This window comes from Nomascus leucogenys, chromosome 21, assembly GCF_006542625.1.
Source record: "Nomascus leucogenys isolate Asia chromosome 21, Asia_NLE_v1, whole genome shotgun sequence".
Classification (NCBI taxonomy): domain Eukaryota; kingdom Metazoa; phylum Chordata; class Mammalia; order Primates; family Hylobatidae; genus Nomascus; species Nomascus leucogenys.
In genome coordinates, this window is record NC_044401.1 from 10,657,681 (window position 1) to 10,674,847 (window position 17,167).

General features: G+C 37.3%; 1 protein-coding gene across 1 annotated transcript; it reads left to right on the forward strand.

Moving 5' to 3' along the window:
- The first annotated feature begins 13,419 nt into the window (after positions 1 to 13,419).
- On the forward strand, positions 13,420 to 14,301 carry LOC100607320 (40S ribosomal protein SA-like). Its single transcript, XM_012501001.2, has one exon. It carries the CDS (start codon positions 13,420 to 13,422, stop codon positions 14,299 to 14,301), a length of 882 nt encoding a protein of 293 aa, XP_012356455.1.
- The last annotated feature ends 2,866 nt before the right edge of the window (positions 14,302 to 17,167 follow it).

The window sequence follows — 17,167 nt, forward strand, 5'->3', positions numbered from 1 at the left end:
AGTACATATAAACCATAGACTACTACTCAGCCATAAAATGATAAAATCATGTCTTTTGCAGCAACATGAAACTGGAGGCTATTATCGTAAGTGAAATAACTCAGAAACAAAGTCAAATATCACATATTCTTACTTTTAAGTGGGAGCTAAACAATGTGTACACATGTACATACAGAGTAGAATAATAGACATTGAAGACTCCAAAAGGTTGGAAGTGAGAGAGGGGTAAGGGATGAGAAGTAAATTACCTATTGGGTATAATGGACACTATTTGGGTGATGGTTACACTAAAAGCCCAGACTTCACCATTGTGCGATATAACCATATAACAGAACTGCACTTATGCCCCCTAAATCTATAAAAAAATTAAATTTTAAAAAATGAAGAGATTGGACCAGATTAAACTTATGCTTTCTGAGGTGTATTTTTTAATGTTAACAGTACAGATGTCATTTTATTCTTTGAATATTATTCTCTTGAGGATCATTTTTTATTATGCTTACACTCTCACTATTTTGAGAGTATTACAATGTAAATAACTGCATAGCTAGCTTTTGCTCAACGGATATCTTGTTTTAAATATATTGTCTTTTATTATTTTTTTTAAATTGTCACTTTTATGATTTCATACTAGGAAACTGTGATGCTAGAGCGTCACAGACATTGAGGATATAATTTGGACAGATTGGTAGTTTCATGTTTCGGGCATTTCCATAATATGATTTAAGTGAACCTGACTTGCATTCACCTTTAACTATTGCTCCTTTTCTTCGAGGTCAAGTGTCTTGCAAGAGTAATCTGTGTTTCACTGGGTCTCCATTTACTCATCTTCATTCATTCTTTAACTCATCAACATCCTGAATTTTTGCTTTGTTTATCTTTGTTCCTGTGGTGGCTACCACAGCAGTCGCTACATTTTAAGTGTTCAATAACTCTTTTGAAATCGATAAGGTTTTTCATCACCCACTTTCCTGCAGGGAAGAATTCCTTGAGAAATCTTGATTGTGCCCTTTATTTTCTATTAAAAAATAGCAATGTAATCTCTAATGAGAATAAAAAATAGGGAGCAGCAGTTTGCAGATATCAAACTGTTATCAAAAATATAGTGAGAGAAGTGGTGTTTGAAGGACACAGAAGCCAATTATTTCTCTAAATGTTCTGTGCTCTCTCCTTGAATCTGGACAGCCTCTAGATCCAGAGGTCAAAATGCAATGCTCTCATATCACATGTTGGTCAACTGATATTCTAAGACAATATGAAACCTGCTACATTTTCTATAGAAATATTTTTGAAAATATTGTGTCCCTGTTAAAAAAAAGCCTGCATGGGAAATTTATTTTATAGAAAAAGTATATTTTAAAAATCATTGCTTCCTTTAGAAACCTTTGATTTTACCTTTTTTGCCAATAAAAACTACACAGCATACTTTTTTTCTTTTTTTTTTTTTTGTTTTTTTTTGCTGGGCTACTAGAAAGCGTAGCGCTAAATATGTGGGTTGCCTTATTTTAGCAGTTACTTAGATCTTACGGCTAAAGTCTGGGATTGTGATGAAGTTTTAACCTTCACAGTAATCCCAATCAGTTATTTACAGATGTCTAGAGCACCAGCCAGAGAGTTAGGTGTAGCATGCATACTCAAATGGGAGAGAGCTGTGATGGATTCTTTACTCTGCCATCAGTGGGAATTCGAGAGTGGTGGGATGAATGTGTGCATTTTCTGGTCATGGTCTGTGTGTGCTACTTATTTACTCCACTTTTATCTCTATTTAATTTTCCTTGGAACAGAGTGAAAAAAAAATTTGTCATCATGATCTATTTAATTTTGTATCAATTTCACCAAGCAATTTGTTTCATAGAGTATTTCAGGGTGTCAGAATCAACTATACCAAAACTCTGTATAACATTTGAAACACAAGGTAAGCAGTCTATTCACAAAGTAATTAAGAAATTTAATTAATTCTAATACTCTACTGTATACTAGATATAGATGTATTTTATACATATATACATATATATTTGCACACATATATACATATGTAAAAACTTGCAACATACCAAATGGATGTAGACATTAATAATACCCAAGGATCTTCAGTCTGCAAAATCTATTCAAATCATCACTTCATACTCTACAACTCTCAATTTCTTTTCCTACAGAGCATGTTTTTATTTTTTTTTATTTTTTTCTTACATCTTCCAATTCCTTCAAATTCCCCAGGACTTGGGAGTATGGGCTGACTTTTAGGGGAATTCTTTCCTAGCCGTCTGGGCCATTCACTCTTGTCTACTAAGTATTTGTGACATGCCAAGACTTTTACTTTGTGCCAGTAATTCAGGAGAGAAGGCAGATGGCCATAGTGCCTGCCCTCTAGGGACTTAAAGCCTAGATCCTGCCTCCTTGAGCCAGAGCTCTTGACCCTTTTTTTTTTTTTTCTGGAAGTCATGATGGTAAGTAGTTATTCTCATTAAACAGAGGACCATGTGTTGCGACTACTATTCCTAATGTCATTGAGTTGGAAAGGCATCATCTCTTACTTTTCTTGGTTCTTATCCTTCTAGCAACCTATTTTGACTTGGAGAAAGAGTTGCTTTCTCCATTCTGTTTAATGGCTAACATATCCACTCAATCAGACAAAGCCCAACTCTCTCCCCAATTGTATCCATTAATTTAATGTATTTATAGTAAGTTGTTTCATTTTCTCTTTATAATGATATGAGATACAAATACTACTCTAATGAATACCAAGCATCCATGGGCTTGACTTTTCTGTCAATACATAATATAGATATATTAAATACCTGGATCTGTAAGCCTCCTGGAAACTGATAAGCTATTTAGCATAAACATCCTATGTTCAAATTGATCTTTTCCCTGGTCTTTGCTTTCCCTTTCCCCCACCTTTCTTTATGTTTTCTGCTTCCTTTCTTTCCCCTTTTATTATTTGCTGACACTAAGCAATGTTCAAGTCAACGGGTTAGATCTATGCTGTCCATGAAAGTAAGCCTTTAGTAGAGAATTCATTTTTGGCGTTCCCTTCAGATGCTGCCTAATTTTTTTCTTCACAGAGAAACTGTGGAACTTGCTGCCCTACATGATGACAATTTGTGCTTGAAAAGTTACAGTCAGAGCTAATTAATGCTGCTGATCATTTGAGAAATTTCTCTTTTAGCAATTATGCTAAACTTGGTTAAAGTAGTGGCTGGTTGGATGAAACAGGAAGCTGTTAAAAAAAAAAAAGCAACAAAAAGTTGACTCATGAAAGCATTTCCAGCTTGAAATTTAATAAAAAAGATGCCTTACCTTCTCCTTAAGGTTTGATATGCTATTCCCATAGGCTGAGGGAGTTGTTCTGTTCTAAATCTTTGCTGAAACAGCTTCTGAAATGTGTTTGATCCAATTGGGTATTATTAGGTGATATAATTTGAAAATGTGTCCCTACCTAAATCTCATGTCGAATTGTAATCCCTAATGTTGAAGGTGGGACCTGGTGGGAGATAACTGGATCATGCGGGTGGGTTTCTCATGAATGGTTTAGCTTCATCCCTCTTGGTACTGTTTTATTGACAGTAGGTGAGTTCTCATGAGATCTGGTTGTTTAAGAGTGTGTAGCCCCTCTCCCTTCTCTCTCTTGCTCCTACTACTGCCGTGTAAGACTCACCTTCCACCATAACTGTAAGTTTCCCGAGGCCTCCGCAGAAGCTGAGCAGATGCCAGCACCATGCCTCCTGTACAACCTGCAGAATTAAACCTTTTTTTCTTTATAAATTGCCCAGTCTCAAGCATTTCTCTATAGCAATACGAGAATGGCCTAATAACCTGGGTAAAAGGGGCATAGTCTACACATTCTTTATGAGAGTTTGCTCCTAAAAGGTCACTTTTTCTTCTGACTGATACTTGAGAAAAGAGAAAAACAAAATATTTAACTGCTTTTGAGTTGCTGAGACCCTCCCAAGCCTGCCCAGGTAGGTCTCATTGGCTGAGGGTTGAGGTTGTGGTGGGGATAAAACCTTCCCAGACTCTAATAGAAATAAAAAGGAAGTTGATGATGGAAGTAGAAAATCTAAACTCTTAGGGTTAGCGTGCTTAGATAAAGCCCATCATCAGCTCTTTAAATTACTACCAGGAGACTTCATGTTGGCTGTTTTAACCTTTGCTAAAGCAGTCTGAGAATCTGTCCAGTTTACTTCTTAATAAAACTCTTCTTAATAAAACTTCTTCATAAAAACGAAGCTGGCCATCAGAATCAAATGCACAGTGAGCTCTCTAGGTGAACAGCTATTCAAGACCAGAGCAGCAGTTTGGTCTCAGATTCCTGCAGTCCGACATTTCACTTTGTTTCCTGTGACACTTGTACAAAACCTCAGAGTTTTGTCCCTTCCTTTCTCTTCGATTATTTCACAGTCAGTATGTCAGTGAACTTTTCAGCTGATGGCATAAGCATCTCTTGTAGGAACAAAACAAGATCCAAGAGGTATGAGGTTAGGCGAATGTACCAACTTTGGCAGTTACCAGTTTTTGCTAGCAGCTCTGGCTTCAGAACACCTTCCACCTGACTCTCCCACAGCGATCATAACCACAGATACGGGGAAAAAAACCTTGAAAGGCTACTTGTCTCAGGTTCATACCTTTGGGAAGATCATAGCCTAACTCTGCTGAGTCCCCCAAGAGCACATGCTTTTTAGGATGCCTTTCAGTAGCAGCACAGTTAGCTGAATAACATTGCAAAGTAAATCACATTTAACTCTGGGACCTTTCCATTTTCTTCCTGAGATCCTTTCCCATTTTCTCATCTCCCTTTCCTTCATCCCTCAGTGACAGTGTCCTCTCGATGATCAGAGCAGGTCATTTGGCTGTCCACTCAGGTTCTTCCTCTCTTCTTCCTGTCCCCGAGGCTCTAATTTTTAAATATAACTGAACATCAGAATCACCTGGGGTGATAATTAAAGAAATATAAGATGAGGCAGAGGTGGAGTGGGGAGTGAGATGTAGAAAAACATTCAATTTGAAAACAGGATAAAACATGCACAAACATTTTACCAAAGAGAATACATAGATGACAAATAAGCACATAAGATGTTTAACATCATTAGGCAATAGACAATGCAAATTAAAATCACAATCAGATACTGTTATACACCTATCAGAATGGCCACAATGAAAAATAATAACATCAAATGCTGGCACTGTGGTACACCCATAACATGGAAAACTATTCAGTGATAAAAGGAAAGTATTCCTACACAAAATCACTTGGATTGACCTTGAAGAAGTTATATAGGTAAAAGCAAGTCATGAATTATGAGTTCAAAGCTTCTTTTAGTTGTTGAGCATTCTCATACATGCAGGGACCTGCCTGTTCTCAACTTTTGGTGTAGGTGAATGTTTCAGGACACATTAATTTATCTCTTCTTTGAATTCAGCAAAATTTATCTGTGCTAAATAAGCACTTACTTACAGATTAATGTTTCCATATATAATCATGTTCTTCCAAAGTGACTGTTACATTTCTCCAGGAAGAGGATATCCCCTTAGTATCTAATACAATGTAGCCACATACATAATAGAGATTTCAAAATGCCTTGTTAATTACGAAATATATGAAAAGTAAGAAGATTGAAGCACGATGTAAAGAGTGGATTCTTTCTACTGAGTACTTGCTTCACTGGTCAACAGTTTATTCAAAGAAACGTGGCATTTCTAATAAGATCTTGCTAGAATACTGTTTTCCATCTTTGTTGGCATGAAAGAACTGTGTCTCTCAAGTTTGGGTGCTTGCCTATGATGTTCCTCTTTCTGTCCCACCAAGCATACTGGTGCCATCACAGGGAATTTTTATTTGTCACAAATACATTAAAATAACTTGTCATCAGATATGGATTAGAAATAGGTCATTTGGTAGCTGTTGTAGTTTTTTTTTTTTTTTTTGGGGGGGGACAGGGTCTTGCTTTGTCACCCAGGCTGGAGTGCAGTGGCAGGATCCCAGCTCACTGTAACCTCTGCCTCCTGAGTTCAAGCGATTCTCATGCATCACCCTCCCAAGTAGCTGGGATTACAGGCATGTGCCACCATCCCTGGGTACTTTTTTGTATTTTTAGTAGGACAGGGTTTCACCATGTTGGCCTGGCTGGTCTCGAACTCCTGGCCTCAAGTGATCCACCCACCTTGGCCTCCCAAATGCTGGGATTACCGGCGTGAGCCACCGCAGCCGGCTGGAATTTTTAAATTAAATTATGTTGAGTTTGTGCTCTGTTTACCATGAATGAAGTGTTTGATCTTGTCTTTCATTATTAACAGCAACTGATTATTGTGAAACATTCTCTGTTCATTTCATGTCAGCAGGGCTTGCCAATGGTAGGCCTGCTGCCTCTGAAAAAATGCCTCCTTTTTTTGAACTGCCATAGTTTCTAAAATTTTGAAAGTCCTTTGGGGTAAAAGTATGTGTTTCTGAAGTTTCACTATTCTACTTTAAGTTATCTGAATGAAGAATACATCAATATATTATCATCTTGATTATTGACCTATCAATTGGAGTAGTAAATTTTGGAAATTGGTGGTTTAGTTTGCTTAGGGATTAGGACTGTGTTCTGGTAAGTTTTATATGGAATTTAAGAGTCAAGAAAAACGTTATGTGAAGGCCAAAATCAAGGACCCTGGGATGTGGATATTTTGGGACATAAAAATGGGTGATGAAGACGGAAAGAAAAACACACCTAAAAGGGGTATTGAAGGCTTAAGATTTTCTCTCCTTGACTATTTTTCCTAAGTCTAAAAATGTCTAACATAGTAACTACATTTTCTAAGGGCTTTTAAATTTAGAACTTGAAGAAGAAGAGCTATGTGTTGCTTTAGGGGGAATCACCAATTAAAATGTTTGTAGAGACTAGGTACTAAGCATGTAAGAATGGTCTTGGTGAGAGCAGTGGTGAACTAGAGAGTGCAGACCTCCAAAAAATACTTTTCCATGGCCCAAATTCAGCTGGTGAGCCAACCAGTTTGCAATGCTTACTTTTAATAATTATTATCTTATTTGATGGATACAGTTAAAATAGAATTTTTTCTTGAGCTGAAGAGAAATCTTCACAAGACATTCTAATATTTAAAAGTCAATATTCACAACCTTGGAGGCCAGAGCAGGAAGCAGTAAATAGTTTCTTATTTTTTTTTTATTTACCGCCTAAGCCAACTTAAAGCACTTTTATTAAGAGTGTACCAGATAGACATCTGGATTGAATTCTTGATTTTGTGTTTTAATTTTCTTATACATGAATTTCCCTATCTACAAGTTTAACTTTTGGTTCTAATCATTAGTTAATTCTAAGAAACATTTCTTCAACATGGAAGGCATCTGAATGACAGATGCTTCTTCTGATGACTTTGAGGTGTCCCTACAAGGATGGGTAAGTGGATTTTTTGTTGTGCTGTTGAGTATGAAAAACTGTAGCATCATTGGGTGCTGTGTTTTCATTAAATCTCATGGCCCTGCCAAATGTGAAAGTGTGCTGATATTAAATTTCTCTAGATCCCAAGTTAACTTATTATGAAGACTTAACAATTCTGGCATTTAAAAAAAAACCCAGATGGGTTGTAGAGTTTCACAAAGTTTAACATTTTCTGACCTTCTGTGGTGAAAGAGAATTAGACTGGATGCCAGAATCCGTGGGTTCTAGTCTTGGCTCTGTCACTAACCAGCTGTGTAATTTTGGACAAGTTAATTTTCCTCTATGATCCAGGATTTTTTCCTATTATAAAATAAATAAGTTAGGCTGAGAAGTTTTATAGTTCTCTTCCAATCTGATCTTATGTTATGCCAGTGATTTCTGTGTTGAGATCCTAAATTTATCACATACTAGCTAAGCCCACTTGTATAAATTCATTTCTTTTTTTCCCAGTTTTCTTATCGGTAAATGAGTATAATAATTGCACAATATGAGCAAAAAAATGGGCTAATAGATGTATAAAAATTAGCTTATAATTAGTGTTCAATAAAGAGTAACTATAGTTGTTGTGAGTCTGAGATTAGCAAACCAAATACTGAATTTGAATCAAATCATTTTTACTTAAAGCCTGGACTTTCTATTGGCCATATGACCTTAAAAGAAGTCACTTAATTTTGAGTGAAATAAATTGTGCTCTTTCCAATCTCCCCCATTTACAATTTGGATAAGTTAATAGTAAACATAAAGATACTTAAGGCTTTAGGAGTCTGTATGTTGCACAAGTAAGAAAATTGTGATATTATCACTATATGTTCTTAAACACATTTCTTTGTCAAGGTTCTATCACAGTGCAATCACATTTTCCTTGCAGAAAGGCTGTGTGGGATGGTTAGAAGCATGAATTGATCTGTAGGCCTTAAAAGTTTTATACTAAATGTGGTGGCACTTCTACCTTTAATCTAAAATTATCTCGGTCTTTGTTAAAAATCTGAAAGCTATAACATTTTAAATGAAACAACTCAAGCATGTCCTTAATCTGAATGTTAGAGACTTTTCCTTGACTCTCAGGAAGAGGTTCTTGAGCTCTCCCTCAGTTTCTACTTCAATGATAATTACTTATCTATCTGGATTTTTGTTGACTGTAGAGAGTAAATAGGCAAAGATAGCACTGAAAACATCTTGTTACATGGATCCTGTAAGAAATAAAAGAATACAGAAAATTTTATAGCAGAAAAGTGACAGATTCCTACTTATCCTTCTGCATTTTTAGCACCACTTATCAGAATGAAGTGTTTCTTAGAATTTTTTAATTTAATTCATCTGGTGGTTGCCTCCATAACTCTGTTAACCATGCACTATAACTGCTATTCAAAATATATACTTTAGAAATTATTTTAAAATTTACCTCCTACTATATGAAATGCAAATGTTCTACTATCTTACTTATTGCATATATATATGAAACTTATTGCTTATATATACTCTCCAGCTTATTGCATTAAGTAAGAGAGCATATATAACCAATAAGGTCCATTTCTTCAAATTCTATCCACATAATTTAAATATTAATTTCTTATTTTTACATAGAATATTTTGTTCCCCACCCTGGAAGATGAGGACCTGTTTCCTTTACCTATTTTTATTGCTTCTACCTGGGAACTTAAAATAACATATGCAAGTTCAAGTTTGATGGCCTTTGTGATTTGTCCATACACTAATCTTAAAAGTTGAAAAGTAAAATTGCTTACATCATTATGAGAAGTCAGCATTGTTATCTACATAGCCAAGCAGTTTATTATGATTATATACCCTTTTCTACAGTTCCAAGATCATAACCCTTGTGACTCACAAAATATACCAGTCCTAGTATCAAGTTCAAGTTTTTGGTATATATTTTACCAATCACTCAAATTCATTCTGCTCTGTTGTATCTTGCCTTTTATTTGGATCATGCTTTTCTTGTATAATTATATTTATTTACCTTCCTGAAGTTCTGATTGCTTTATTTTATTCTTTTTCAGCCTTTGCACTTAACAGGATTTTTCAAAGTATCATGAGTAAATATCGGAAGTCTGATATTCTCTTGATCAAAGGTAAGGTAGCTCCCTCTCAAAACATCATATTGATATGGCAATAAAAAAAAATGGCAACTTGCCACTTGCTCTGGCAACTAGATGCTGAAGAAAGTCAGTGTACCAGGGCCAAAAACAGGATATAAGAGAAGTGCTTACATTCTGGGCTTTCCCTTGCATCTTGTTGCCAAGACAACCAAAGGCTGCCTTAATTGTTGAGGACACTATTACCTCTCTGGATAACAAAAATGGTTTTACAATTTTCGGCCACTCATTTCTGAGAGGTTGGAGGTGAAAATGAATTCCAGGAGATACCTTTGTAAAATCTTTGATACTAGAGCTCTGATGGTAATATCAAGGTGCTTAAAAGGTGTGATTAGTTCACAGTGAAGTTATGCCAATATTTTTGTCTCTCTTGACTTCTGAACTTGACTTACTTAGGATACAACCTTGGGAAGCATATTTAGCTTTGATCTCTGTGGTGTTTGGTTCATCTTGAATCTTTCTAGAATGCCTAATTGAATGGTATCCGAGAAGTTGGTGATGAATTAGATGCAGATCACAGCTGGCTGATGGAAATTGCCACTTGATTTGAGGGGTATTTAAACATATTTAAAGTGGTATGTGATTCACTTTTATGTTCTGGGATCATGGAGGCAGAAACACTGGTTGTTTCTTGCTGGCTGTGGCAGCAGCCAAGTGGACTTGTGCATAGGCCTGAAGATATTCTTAAACTTTTCACAATTTAAAGGCTAAGACAGGATCTAATCCTGCTAACCATAGAGTAACAGATTTTACAGTTTATCTTGCTCAGATATGTGTTTTGACATTCGCTGGAGGTTTGAGCATAGGAGTTCAGATATTTCTGTGCTTTTTCTGTTGTCTTCTTCACCAAATGCCATATTTGGGCAAGAATATACACAGAATAGAAGGAGAAAAAGCCTTAGCCCATCTAACAGCCAAATGTACAATGCTGACTTTGTAAGGATGACAGATATTAGAGCCAGATCACTCTAATATCCAAGGAGTTCCCACACATAATCCCTTTTGCCAAAAAAATTAAAATAGGATAGTTTCCTTTCACTTTGCAGGGTTTCAATGCAATTCTATGAAGTCAGGAAGGCAAATAACTACTTAATCCCCCAGGTAGGTAACGACTCTCTATGCTGCCTATTGTGGGTCACTGGAAGGGAATGTAAAAATGGGTCTTGACTTTATTTAGGTCAGGAAAGAAAGTTTTAAAAGTGGACTTGGCTACCACTGGGCCTTGCTATTGTCAATTCCACTATTCTCCTACAAATGGCTCAATTTCCATGTGAAAACGTGCTCTACTTAACGAAAAGTTAAGTGGAATGAGGTTAGGAAGTCAAATGCCCTGGAGTCTCAAGCATAGAGGCAATAGAGCTGACAAGAATTTTCTTACAAAGGTGAAGTAAATTAATAATGTTTTCTGGGCAATAGGTAAAATTATTCATTTTGATTTAGCCTAAAGGACTCAGTACTTCTTTTTGTGTATCTGTGGGACATGCTTGTGGAAGGGAGACTTGATTTATTAAGTGTAGCTTCAGGGAGCGAAAGTCAGACCAATGGGTAGCTGCCAGAATCTCAGAGGCAAATTGATGTCCCATTTTTAGTAAATTTACAAGATCAGGGTAAGTCTTTTATGCAATAATTTAGTTTCTGATTTTACTTTATTTTCCTTTTCATGTTCTCCAACTTCCTAACTTGCCTCATTTAAATTTTATTTTTTCCTATAATTGTGTGCACTTTCCTAAGTAATGAGCATTTCCTATTTCCTGAAGCATTAAATAAACATTTCCTAATCATTTCCTAAGAGCACTAAATAAACAAATATATAAATAAATTTCATTCATCTTCCAATGAATGAAGCCTGTAGTATAGCAGATTTGCATTCAGCATTAGGAAAAAACCTCAAACTTACAGGTAGTGTGGAAGCCACTTGTGGCACCCAGGACCACAATGATATATATATATAGGCATTGGGAGTTATCCCTTTTTGGGGGTTCACAGATTTAGCAGTCTCTTCCAAGCTTATGTAAAGTTTTATAGAATGTTCTATTCCCTATGAATTTGTGTTATAAAGGGAAGAAACAAAAAATCTTTTAGATTGTAAAAAGAAGAAAATAGAGAAAAGATATACCATGAATATTTCTTCTTGGATATTATTGCTAATTTTTGTTACTTCTGCTAAAAATAGAAGGACAAAACTGACTTTTTCAGTTGCTTCTAAACTGCCTGGATAACAATCACAAATGATTATGTTTAGAATTTTGAAGACAGCTGCTTTATAGAGAACGTGCTTTCCATCAGCTCATTTAGGTTGTAGGCTAAAAATTGAGGTGGAAGAAGTTGAAGGGATTTGGCCACAGTGGCAGCCAGTCACCAGCCAAGACAGGAAACAGATTTCATCTTCCTGTTATTAAGGGTAATTTGCCATTCACCAGACTGTACTCTTGATGACACATACTAAGGTGTGATCAACTTGTAGCTGGATGCATATCTGAAAGAATCATTTTGATAAGCATTTTAGAAAATGAACCAAATTCAAGCACTCCATACAATTGCAGCTAATGGAAGATATGCAATCTCATTTTAAACCAGCATTCAGTGGACCGTACATACAGTCCACATCTAGCCACAAGAAGAGATTTGGCTTAAAAATAGATCTGATCTGAGCTCTACCTTATTTAATCTTGATATAATCGGGACATAATTGTTATGCGTGTCCGTATAAGAGACCACCTGAGCAGGCTTAGTGTGAGCAACAGGCTGTTTATTCACTTGGGTGCAGGTGGGCTGAGTCTGAGAAAGGAGTCAGCAAAGGGTGGTGGGATTATCATTGGTTCTTATAGGTTTGGTATAGGTGGTGGAGTTAGGAGCAATTTTTTGCAGGCAAGGGATGGATGTTACAAAGTACAGTCACAAGGACAGGGAATATCACAAAGTACGTTATCACAAGGGCAGGAGAATGTCAGGATGGCTTGACCATGGTATGGCCAGCTCAGAGGACCTCACAAAAATTATAGTATTTTCTGATACTCCTTTAAGAGATATGGAACTATTTGTCATCCCATCAGGCTTTCATGTTTCTCTATTAGTTTTGAGTTAATAACTACTATATGAAGCTCATGGCCCCAACTTATTGAGAGACAATTCAGAGAAAGGCAGCACTGTTACTCAAGGGAGAAACGCAGTGGACAGGACAGAGACTAATTTGGTTTGATTACTTGCATTTGTGTGATTTGGAGGAGTTGAGAGTGTGCTGTTGAAGTATCTGGACCAAGAGGCAAAGGGTCAAACAATGGAAAAGCACACAACAACAACAAAAAAAAAAAAAAAAAGAAAGAAAAATGGAAAAATAAAGAGAGAATTAAGTCTGAGAAGGTTTAAACAATTGTCTATGAAGAAAAAACTTGAAATTTTTGACAATTCCATAATTTTCCCCAATAGAATTATGATTATATAATTATTATTCAAAATACATCTACACTATAGTTTTGAAGATGTAAAATACAAGGTGGTTAAGAATAACATGTGATAAATTCTTAAAGTATCAGCTTTTCCTTCAGCTCTAAATGCTATGACGAACAGCCATCCAAAACAAATCATAGCTACTCGGTTTTTTTAATGCATTGACCCCCATGCTAGTTTGATTATGAGGTTACCAGAGCATATGCTATCTACTGAATCAAATCCTCCAGGGAAGTGATCTTGACAATCTATAATTTTAATCAGCACTCCAATGTGATTTAAAAAGCTGGCAAATGTGGACAACAGTGCATGAGAGAATGTTGCTTAGAAGTCAAAGTCTCGCTTTCCGTGCTACCTACAGAGGGGTGCATACGGCGTTGTTCTGGATTCCTGTCATAACTTAAAGGGAAACTTTCACAATGTCCGGAGCCCTTGATGTCTTGCAAATGAAGGAGGAGGATGTCCTTAAGTTCCTTACGGCAGGAACCCACTTAGGTGGCACCAATCTTGACTTCCAGATGGAACAGTACATCTATAAAAGGAAAAGTGATGGCATCTTTTTCATAAATCTGAAGAGGACCTGGGAGAAGCTTCTGCTGGCAGCTCGTACCATTGTTGCCATTGAAAACCCTGCTGTTGTCAGTGTTATATCCTCCAGGAATACTGGCCAGAGGGCTATGCTGAAGTTTGCTGCTGCCACTGGAGCCACTCCAATTGCTGGCCGCTTCACTCCTAGAACCTTCACTAACCAGATCCAGGCAGCCTTCTGGGAGCCACGGCTTCTTGTGGTTACTGACCCCAGGGCCAACCACCAGCCTCTCATGGAGGCATCTTATGTTAACCTACCTACCATTGCTCTGTGTAACACAGATTCTCCTCTGTGCTATGTGGACATTACCATCCCATGCAACAACAAGGGAGCTCACTCAGTGGGTTTGATGTGGTGGATGCTGGCTCGGGAAGTTCTGTGCATGCATGGCACCATTTCCCGTGAACACCCGTGGGAGGTCATGCCTGATCTCTACTTCTACAAAGATCCTGAAGAGATTGAGAAAGAAGAGCAGGCTGCTGCTGAAAAGGCAGTGACCAAGGAGGAATTTCCGGGTGAATGGACTGCTCCAGCTCCTGAATTCACTGCTACTCAGCCTGAGGTTGCAGACTGGTCTGAAGGTGTGCAGGTGCCCTCTGTGCCTATTCAGCAGTTACCTACTGAAGACTGGAGCGCTCAGCCTGCCACAGAAGACTGGTCTACAGCTCCCACTGCTCAGGCCACTGAATGGGTAGGAGCAACCACTGAATAGTCTTAAGCTGTTCTTGCATGGGCTCTTAAGCAACATGGAAAAATGGTTGATGCAAAATAAACATCAGTTTCTAAAAAAAAAAAAAAAAGAAGTCAAAGTCTTGGGCATAAGCCCCATCTATGGAGGGAAGGTAGCTTGGGTCAAGTTTGCCTTGACCCAGTGTGACCCTCTCATGTTCATTGGTTATCCGACATAAACTCTTGGTCATAACAGATTTGGGCCCATATTCACAGAACATTAATAAAAAATCAAACCTGTTTCAAAATTCACCTTCTGTTGGTTCTCATCTTTATTTGTGAAGAACCAAATTAAAATTACATACTATCACTGTTGCTTGCTGCAGTCTCCCTCTTTAGCTAGAAAGATAAAGTTAAATTGACTTTGCAAGTCTCATAAAAGATTTTATTTTAAGCTACCACACATGGCTAATTAGCAGCACATGCTATGTGGAGTCCACTGACTGCAGCCACAATAGATAATTTATATAACAATGGAAGGGAGAGTCACTTTAAGGCCAAATCCATTTCTTTTTTTAGGGCTAAGATCAGAGGAGTGATTGATGCTATAGACTGTGAATACCTTCATTTGTTTTGGATCTTTATCCATTTTACAACAAAAAGAGCTCCACCACCTGCAAAACCTCAACTTTTTAATCTAGGAATATGAGTGCTATAAAAGAGGTTACTGCTGCCATGAAAATAGTGAGTGCTCCATAAAATCAAAACTACACCTTGTTTAAATTCTTATTTTTGCTCCCATTTGCTGTGTGACTTTTGATCTTAATTTCTCAGAGCTTTAGTTTACTCACACTTTTAATGGGGGTACTAATACATCCTTCTATGGAGAACTAAATGAAATGAACCATGTGTGGTAAATTTTTTTTTTTTTTTTTTTTTTTGAGTTGGAGTCTTGCTCTGTCACCGAGGCTGGAGTGCAGTGGCACGATCTCGGCTCACTGCAACCTCCGCCTCCCGGGTTCACACCATTCTCCTGTCTCAGCTTCCCAAGTAGCTGGGACTACAGGTGCCCGCCACCACACCTGGCTAATTTTTTTTTTTGTATTTTTAGTAGAGACAGGGTTTCTCCATGTTAGGCAGGATGGTCTCAATCTCCTGACCTCATGATCTGCCCACCTCGGCCTTCCAAAGTGCTGGGATTACAGGCGTGAGCCACCGCGCCCGGCCTCACATGTGGTAAATTGTTTTCCATTCTTCAGTCTCTTCTGCCATGTGGTCTTGCCATGGGTGAGTGAAGGGCACATACTTCCTACCCATTGATCTGGGCTTCCTCATGTGAATCAATTTGGTGTGGAATGAGGGCAGATAAGTTACTGTGCCAGTTGCAAGCTATGACCATTAGAGGCCTTAGAGCTAATCTTTATGCTCCTGTAAATGAATGGTCATTTTAAATAGCATCCCCCAAGAAGCCATTGTCCCTTCAGACTAGAAAAATCCAGAAAGAATATGTTTGAGGAAGTCTTGAAAATCCAGACTTCAGCCTTACACAGAGATGGCCCAGCCAACTTGCAGACTCATTAGAGAGAAAAGTAAATACTTTTGTAAGTCACTAAATTTGGTATGCAAGATTATTGTAATAGCAAAAGCTGACTAATTCATTATGTCATACTTCTGATAGAGTAGGCTTGAAAAAGCATTAGACCCCCCTTCAAATATTTTCTCACTTAGGATTGTTTGTTGAGGTATAAATTACATAGAGGAGGTATAGTAGGTGTAAGCCGCACAGCTGTGTAAGCTAACATAGTGCAGCGCACAATAAGCATAGTAGCAAGTGAGCGAACATTTACAAAAACCTAGCCAGTGTCTGGCACAGAATAAATGGACAATAAATTTTGGAAGCTTTTCTTCTGGATTGACACAGAAATATTGGTGGTTCTTTCCTAATCAAGGATACAGTTCTGTTTTTCCATTTGACTGTGGCTCTTTAGAGTCAGTATTTTACTAGTATTTGTATCCTCAGCACTTTATATAATAGACAAGCGTGTTTAGCAAGCACCCCACCCCCCTGTTTTTAAAAACACAAGATGAAAGGGAAAAGGTAAAATCTCTCAGATAACTCCTGAACTCAATGATGATGCTATTTATCATGTAAGATTTTAAAAAAATTACTCTCTTCAATTTATGACTAAAAGTGATTTATGCTTTCTATTAACTTTGTTTTTGACACCCAGGACTGACCAGCTAGAGTTTTCTGGTTCCTGATACTGAGCTTTATTTTTTTCTATTTTCAAATAAAGAAGACTATTTATTAAGGGGAAGAGTCCTTTGAGTAAGAATAAGGTTTATTTGCTTGATGTCTGTTTGATTTTTACCCAGCTATAATTGGGAATAATGAGTCTGGTGTTCTTCAGTCTTGTGCATTTCTAAAATAGAAGATAAAGACCTTGGGCCTTGCCTTGCATAGATGGTATAAGATACCTTACAAGACATCAGCTGTGATTCTTGCAAGGCACTGTGTCTTCAGAGAATACGAAGAAGAATAAAACACCATTCGTCCTCTCAAAGAGATTATATTCTAAAGAGGAAGACTAGAAAGACCCATAGAGACTAAAATACAGAAAATTAAGGCAAAGACCATAAATACATTCAAGCAGAGAAAGCATTTTGGGTTCAAAGAAGGTTCCAGAGAAACCACATGCTTGTAGCCAAATAAAGCCAAGGAAATAAAAGAAATCAGTACTTATCACTCAGAAGCTTGGCCAGAGTCAAGTGTGAAAATTCAATCTTGAATATGTACACTCTTAATGGGGGTTTGAGAGTCTACACAGTAAATACAGAAGAGCATTTTCTGCATACTTTAGCAGCCAAATGGGATATCAACCTGATGTGTTAATAAGTTCTTTAGAAGT

Bases quoted from the DNA above. Each gene is read 5' to 3' on its own strand.
- LOC100607320 (XM_012501001.2), top strand. From the start codon at position 13,420: ATGTCCGGAGCCCTTGATGTCTTGCAAATGAAGGAGGAGGATGTCCTT.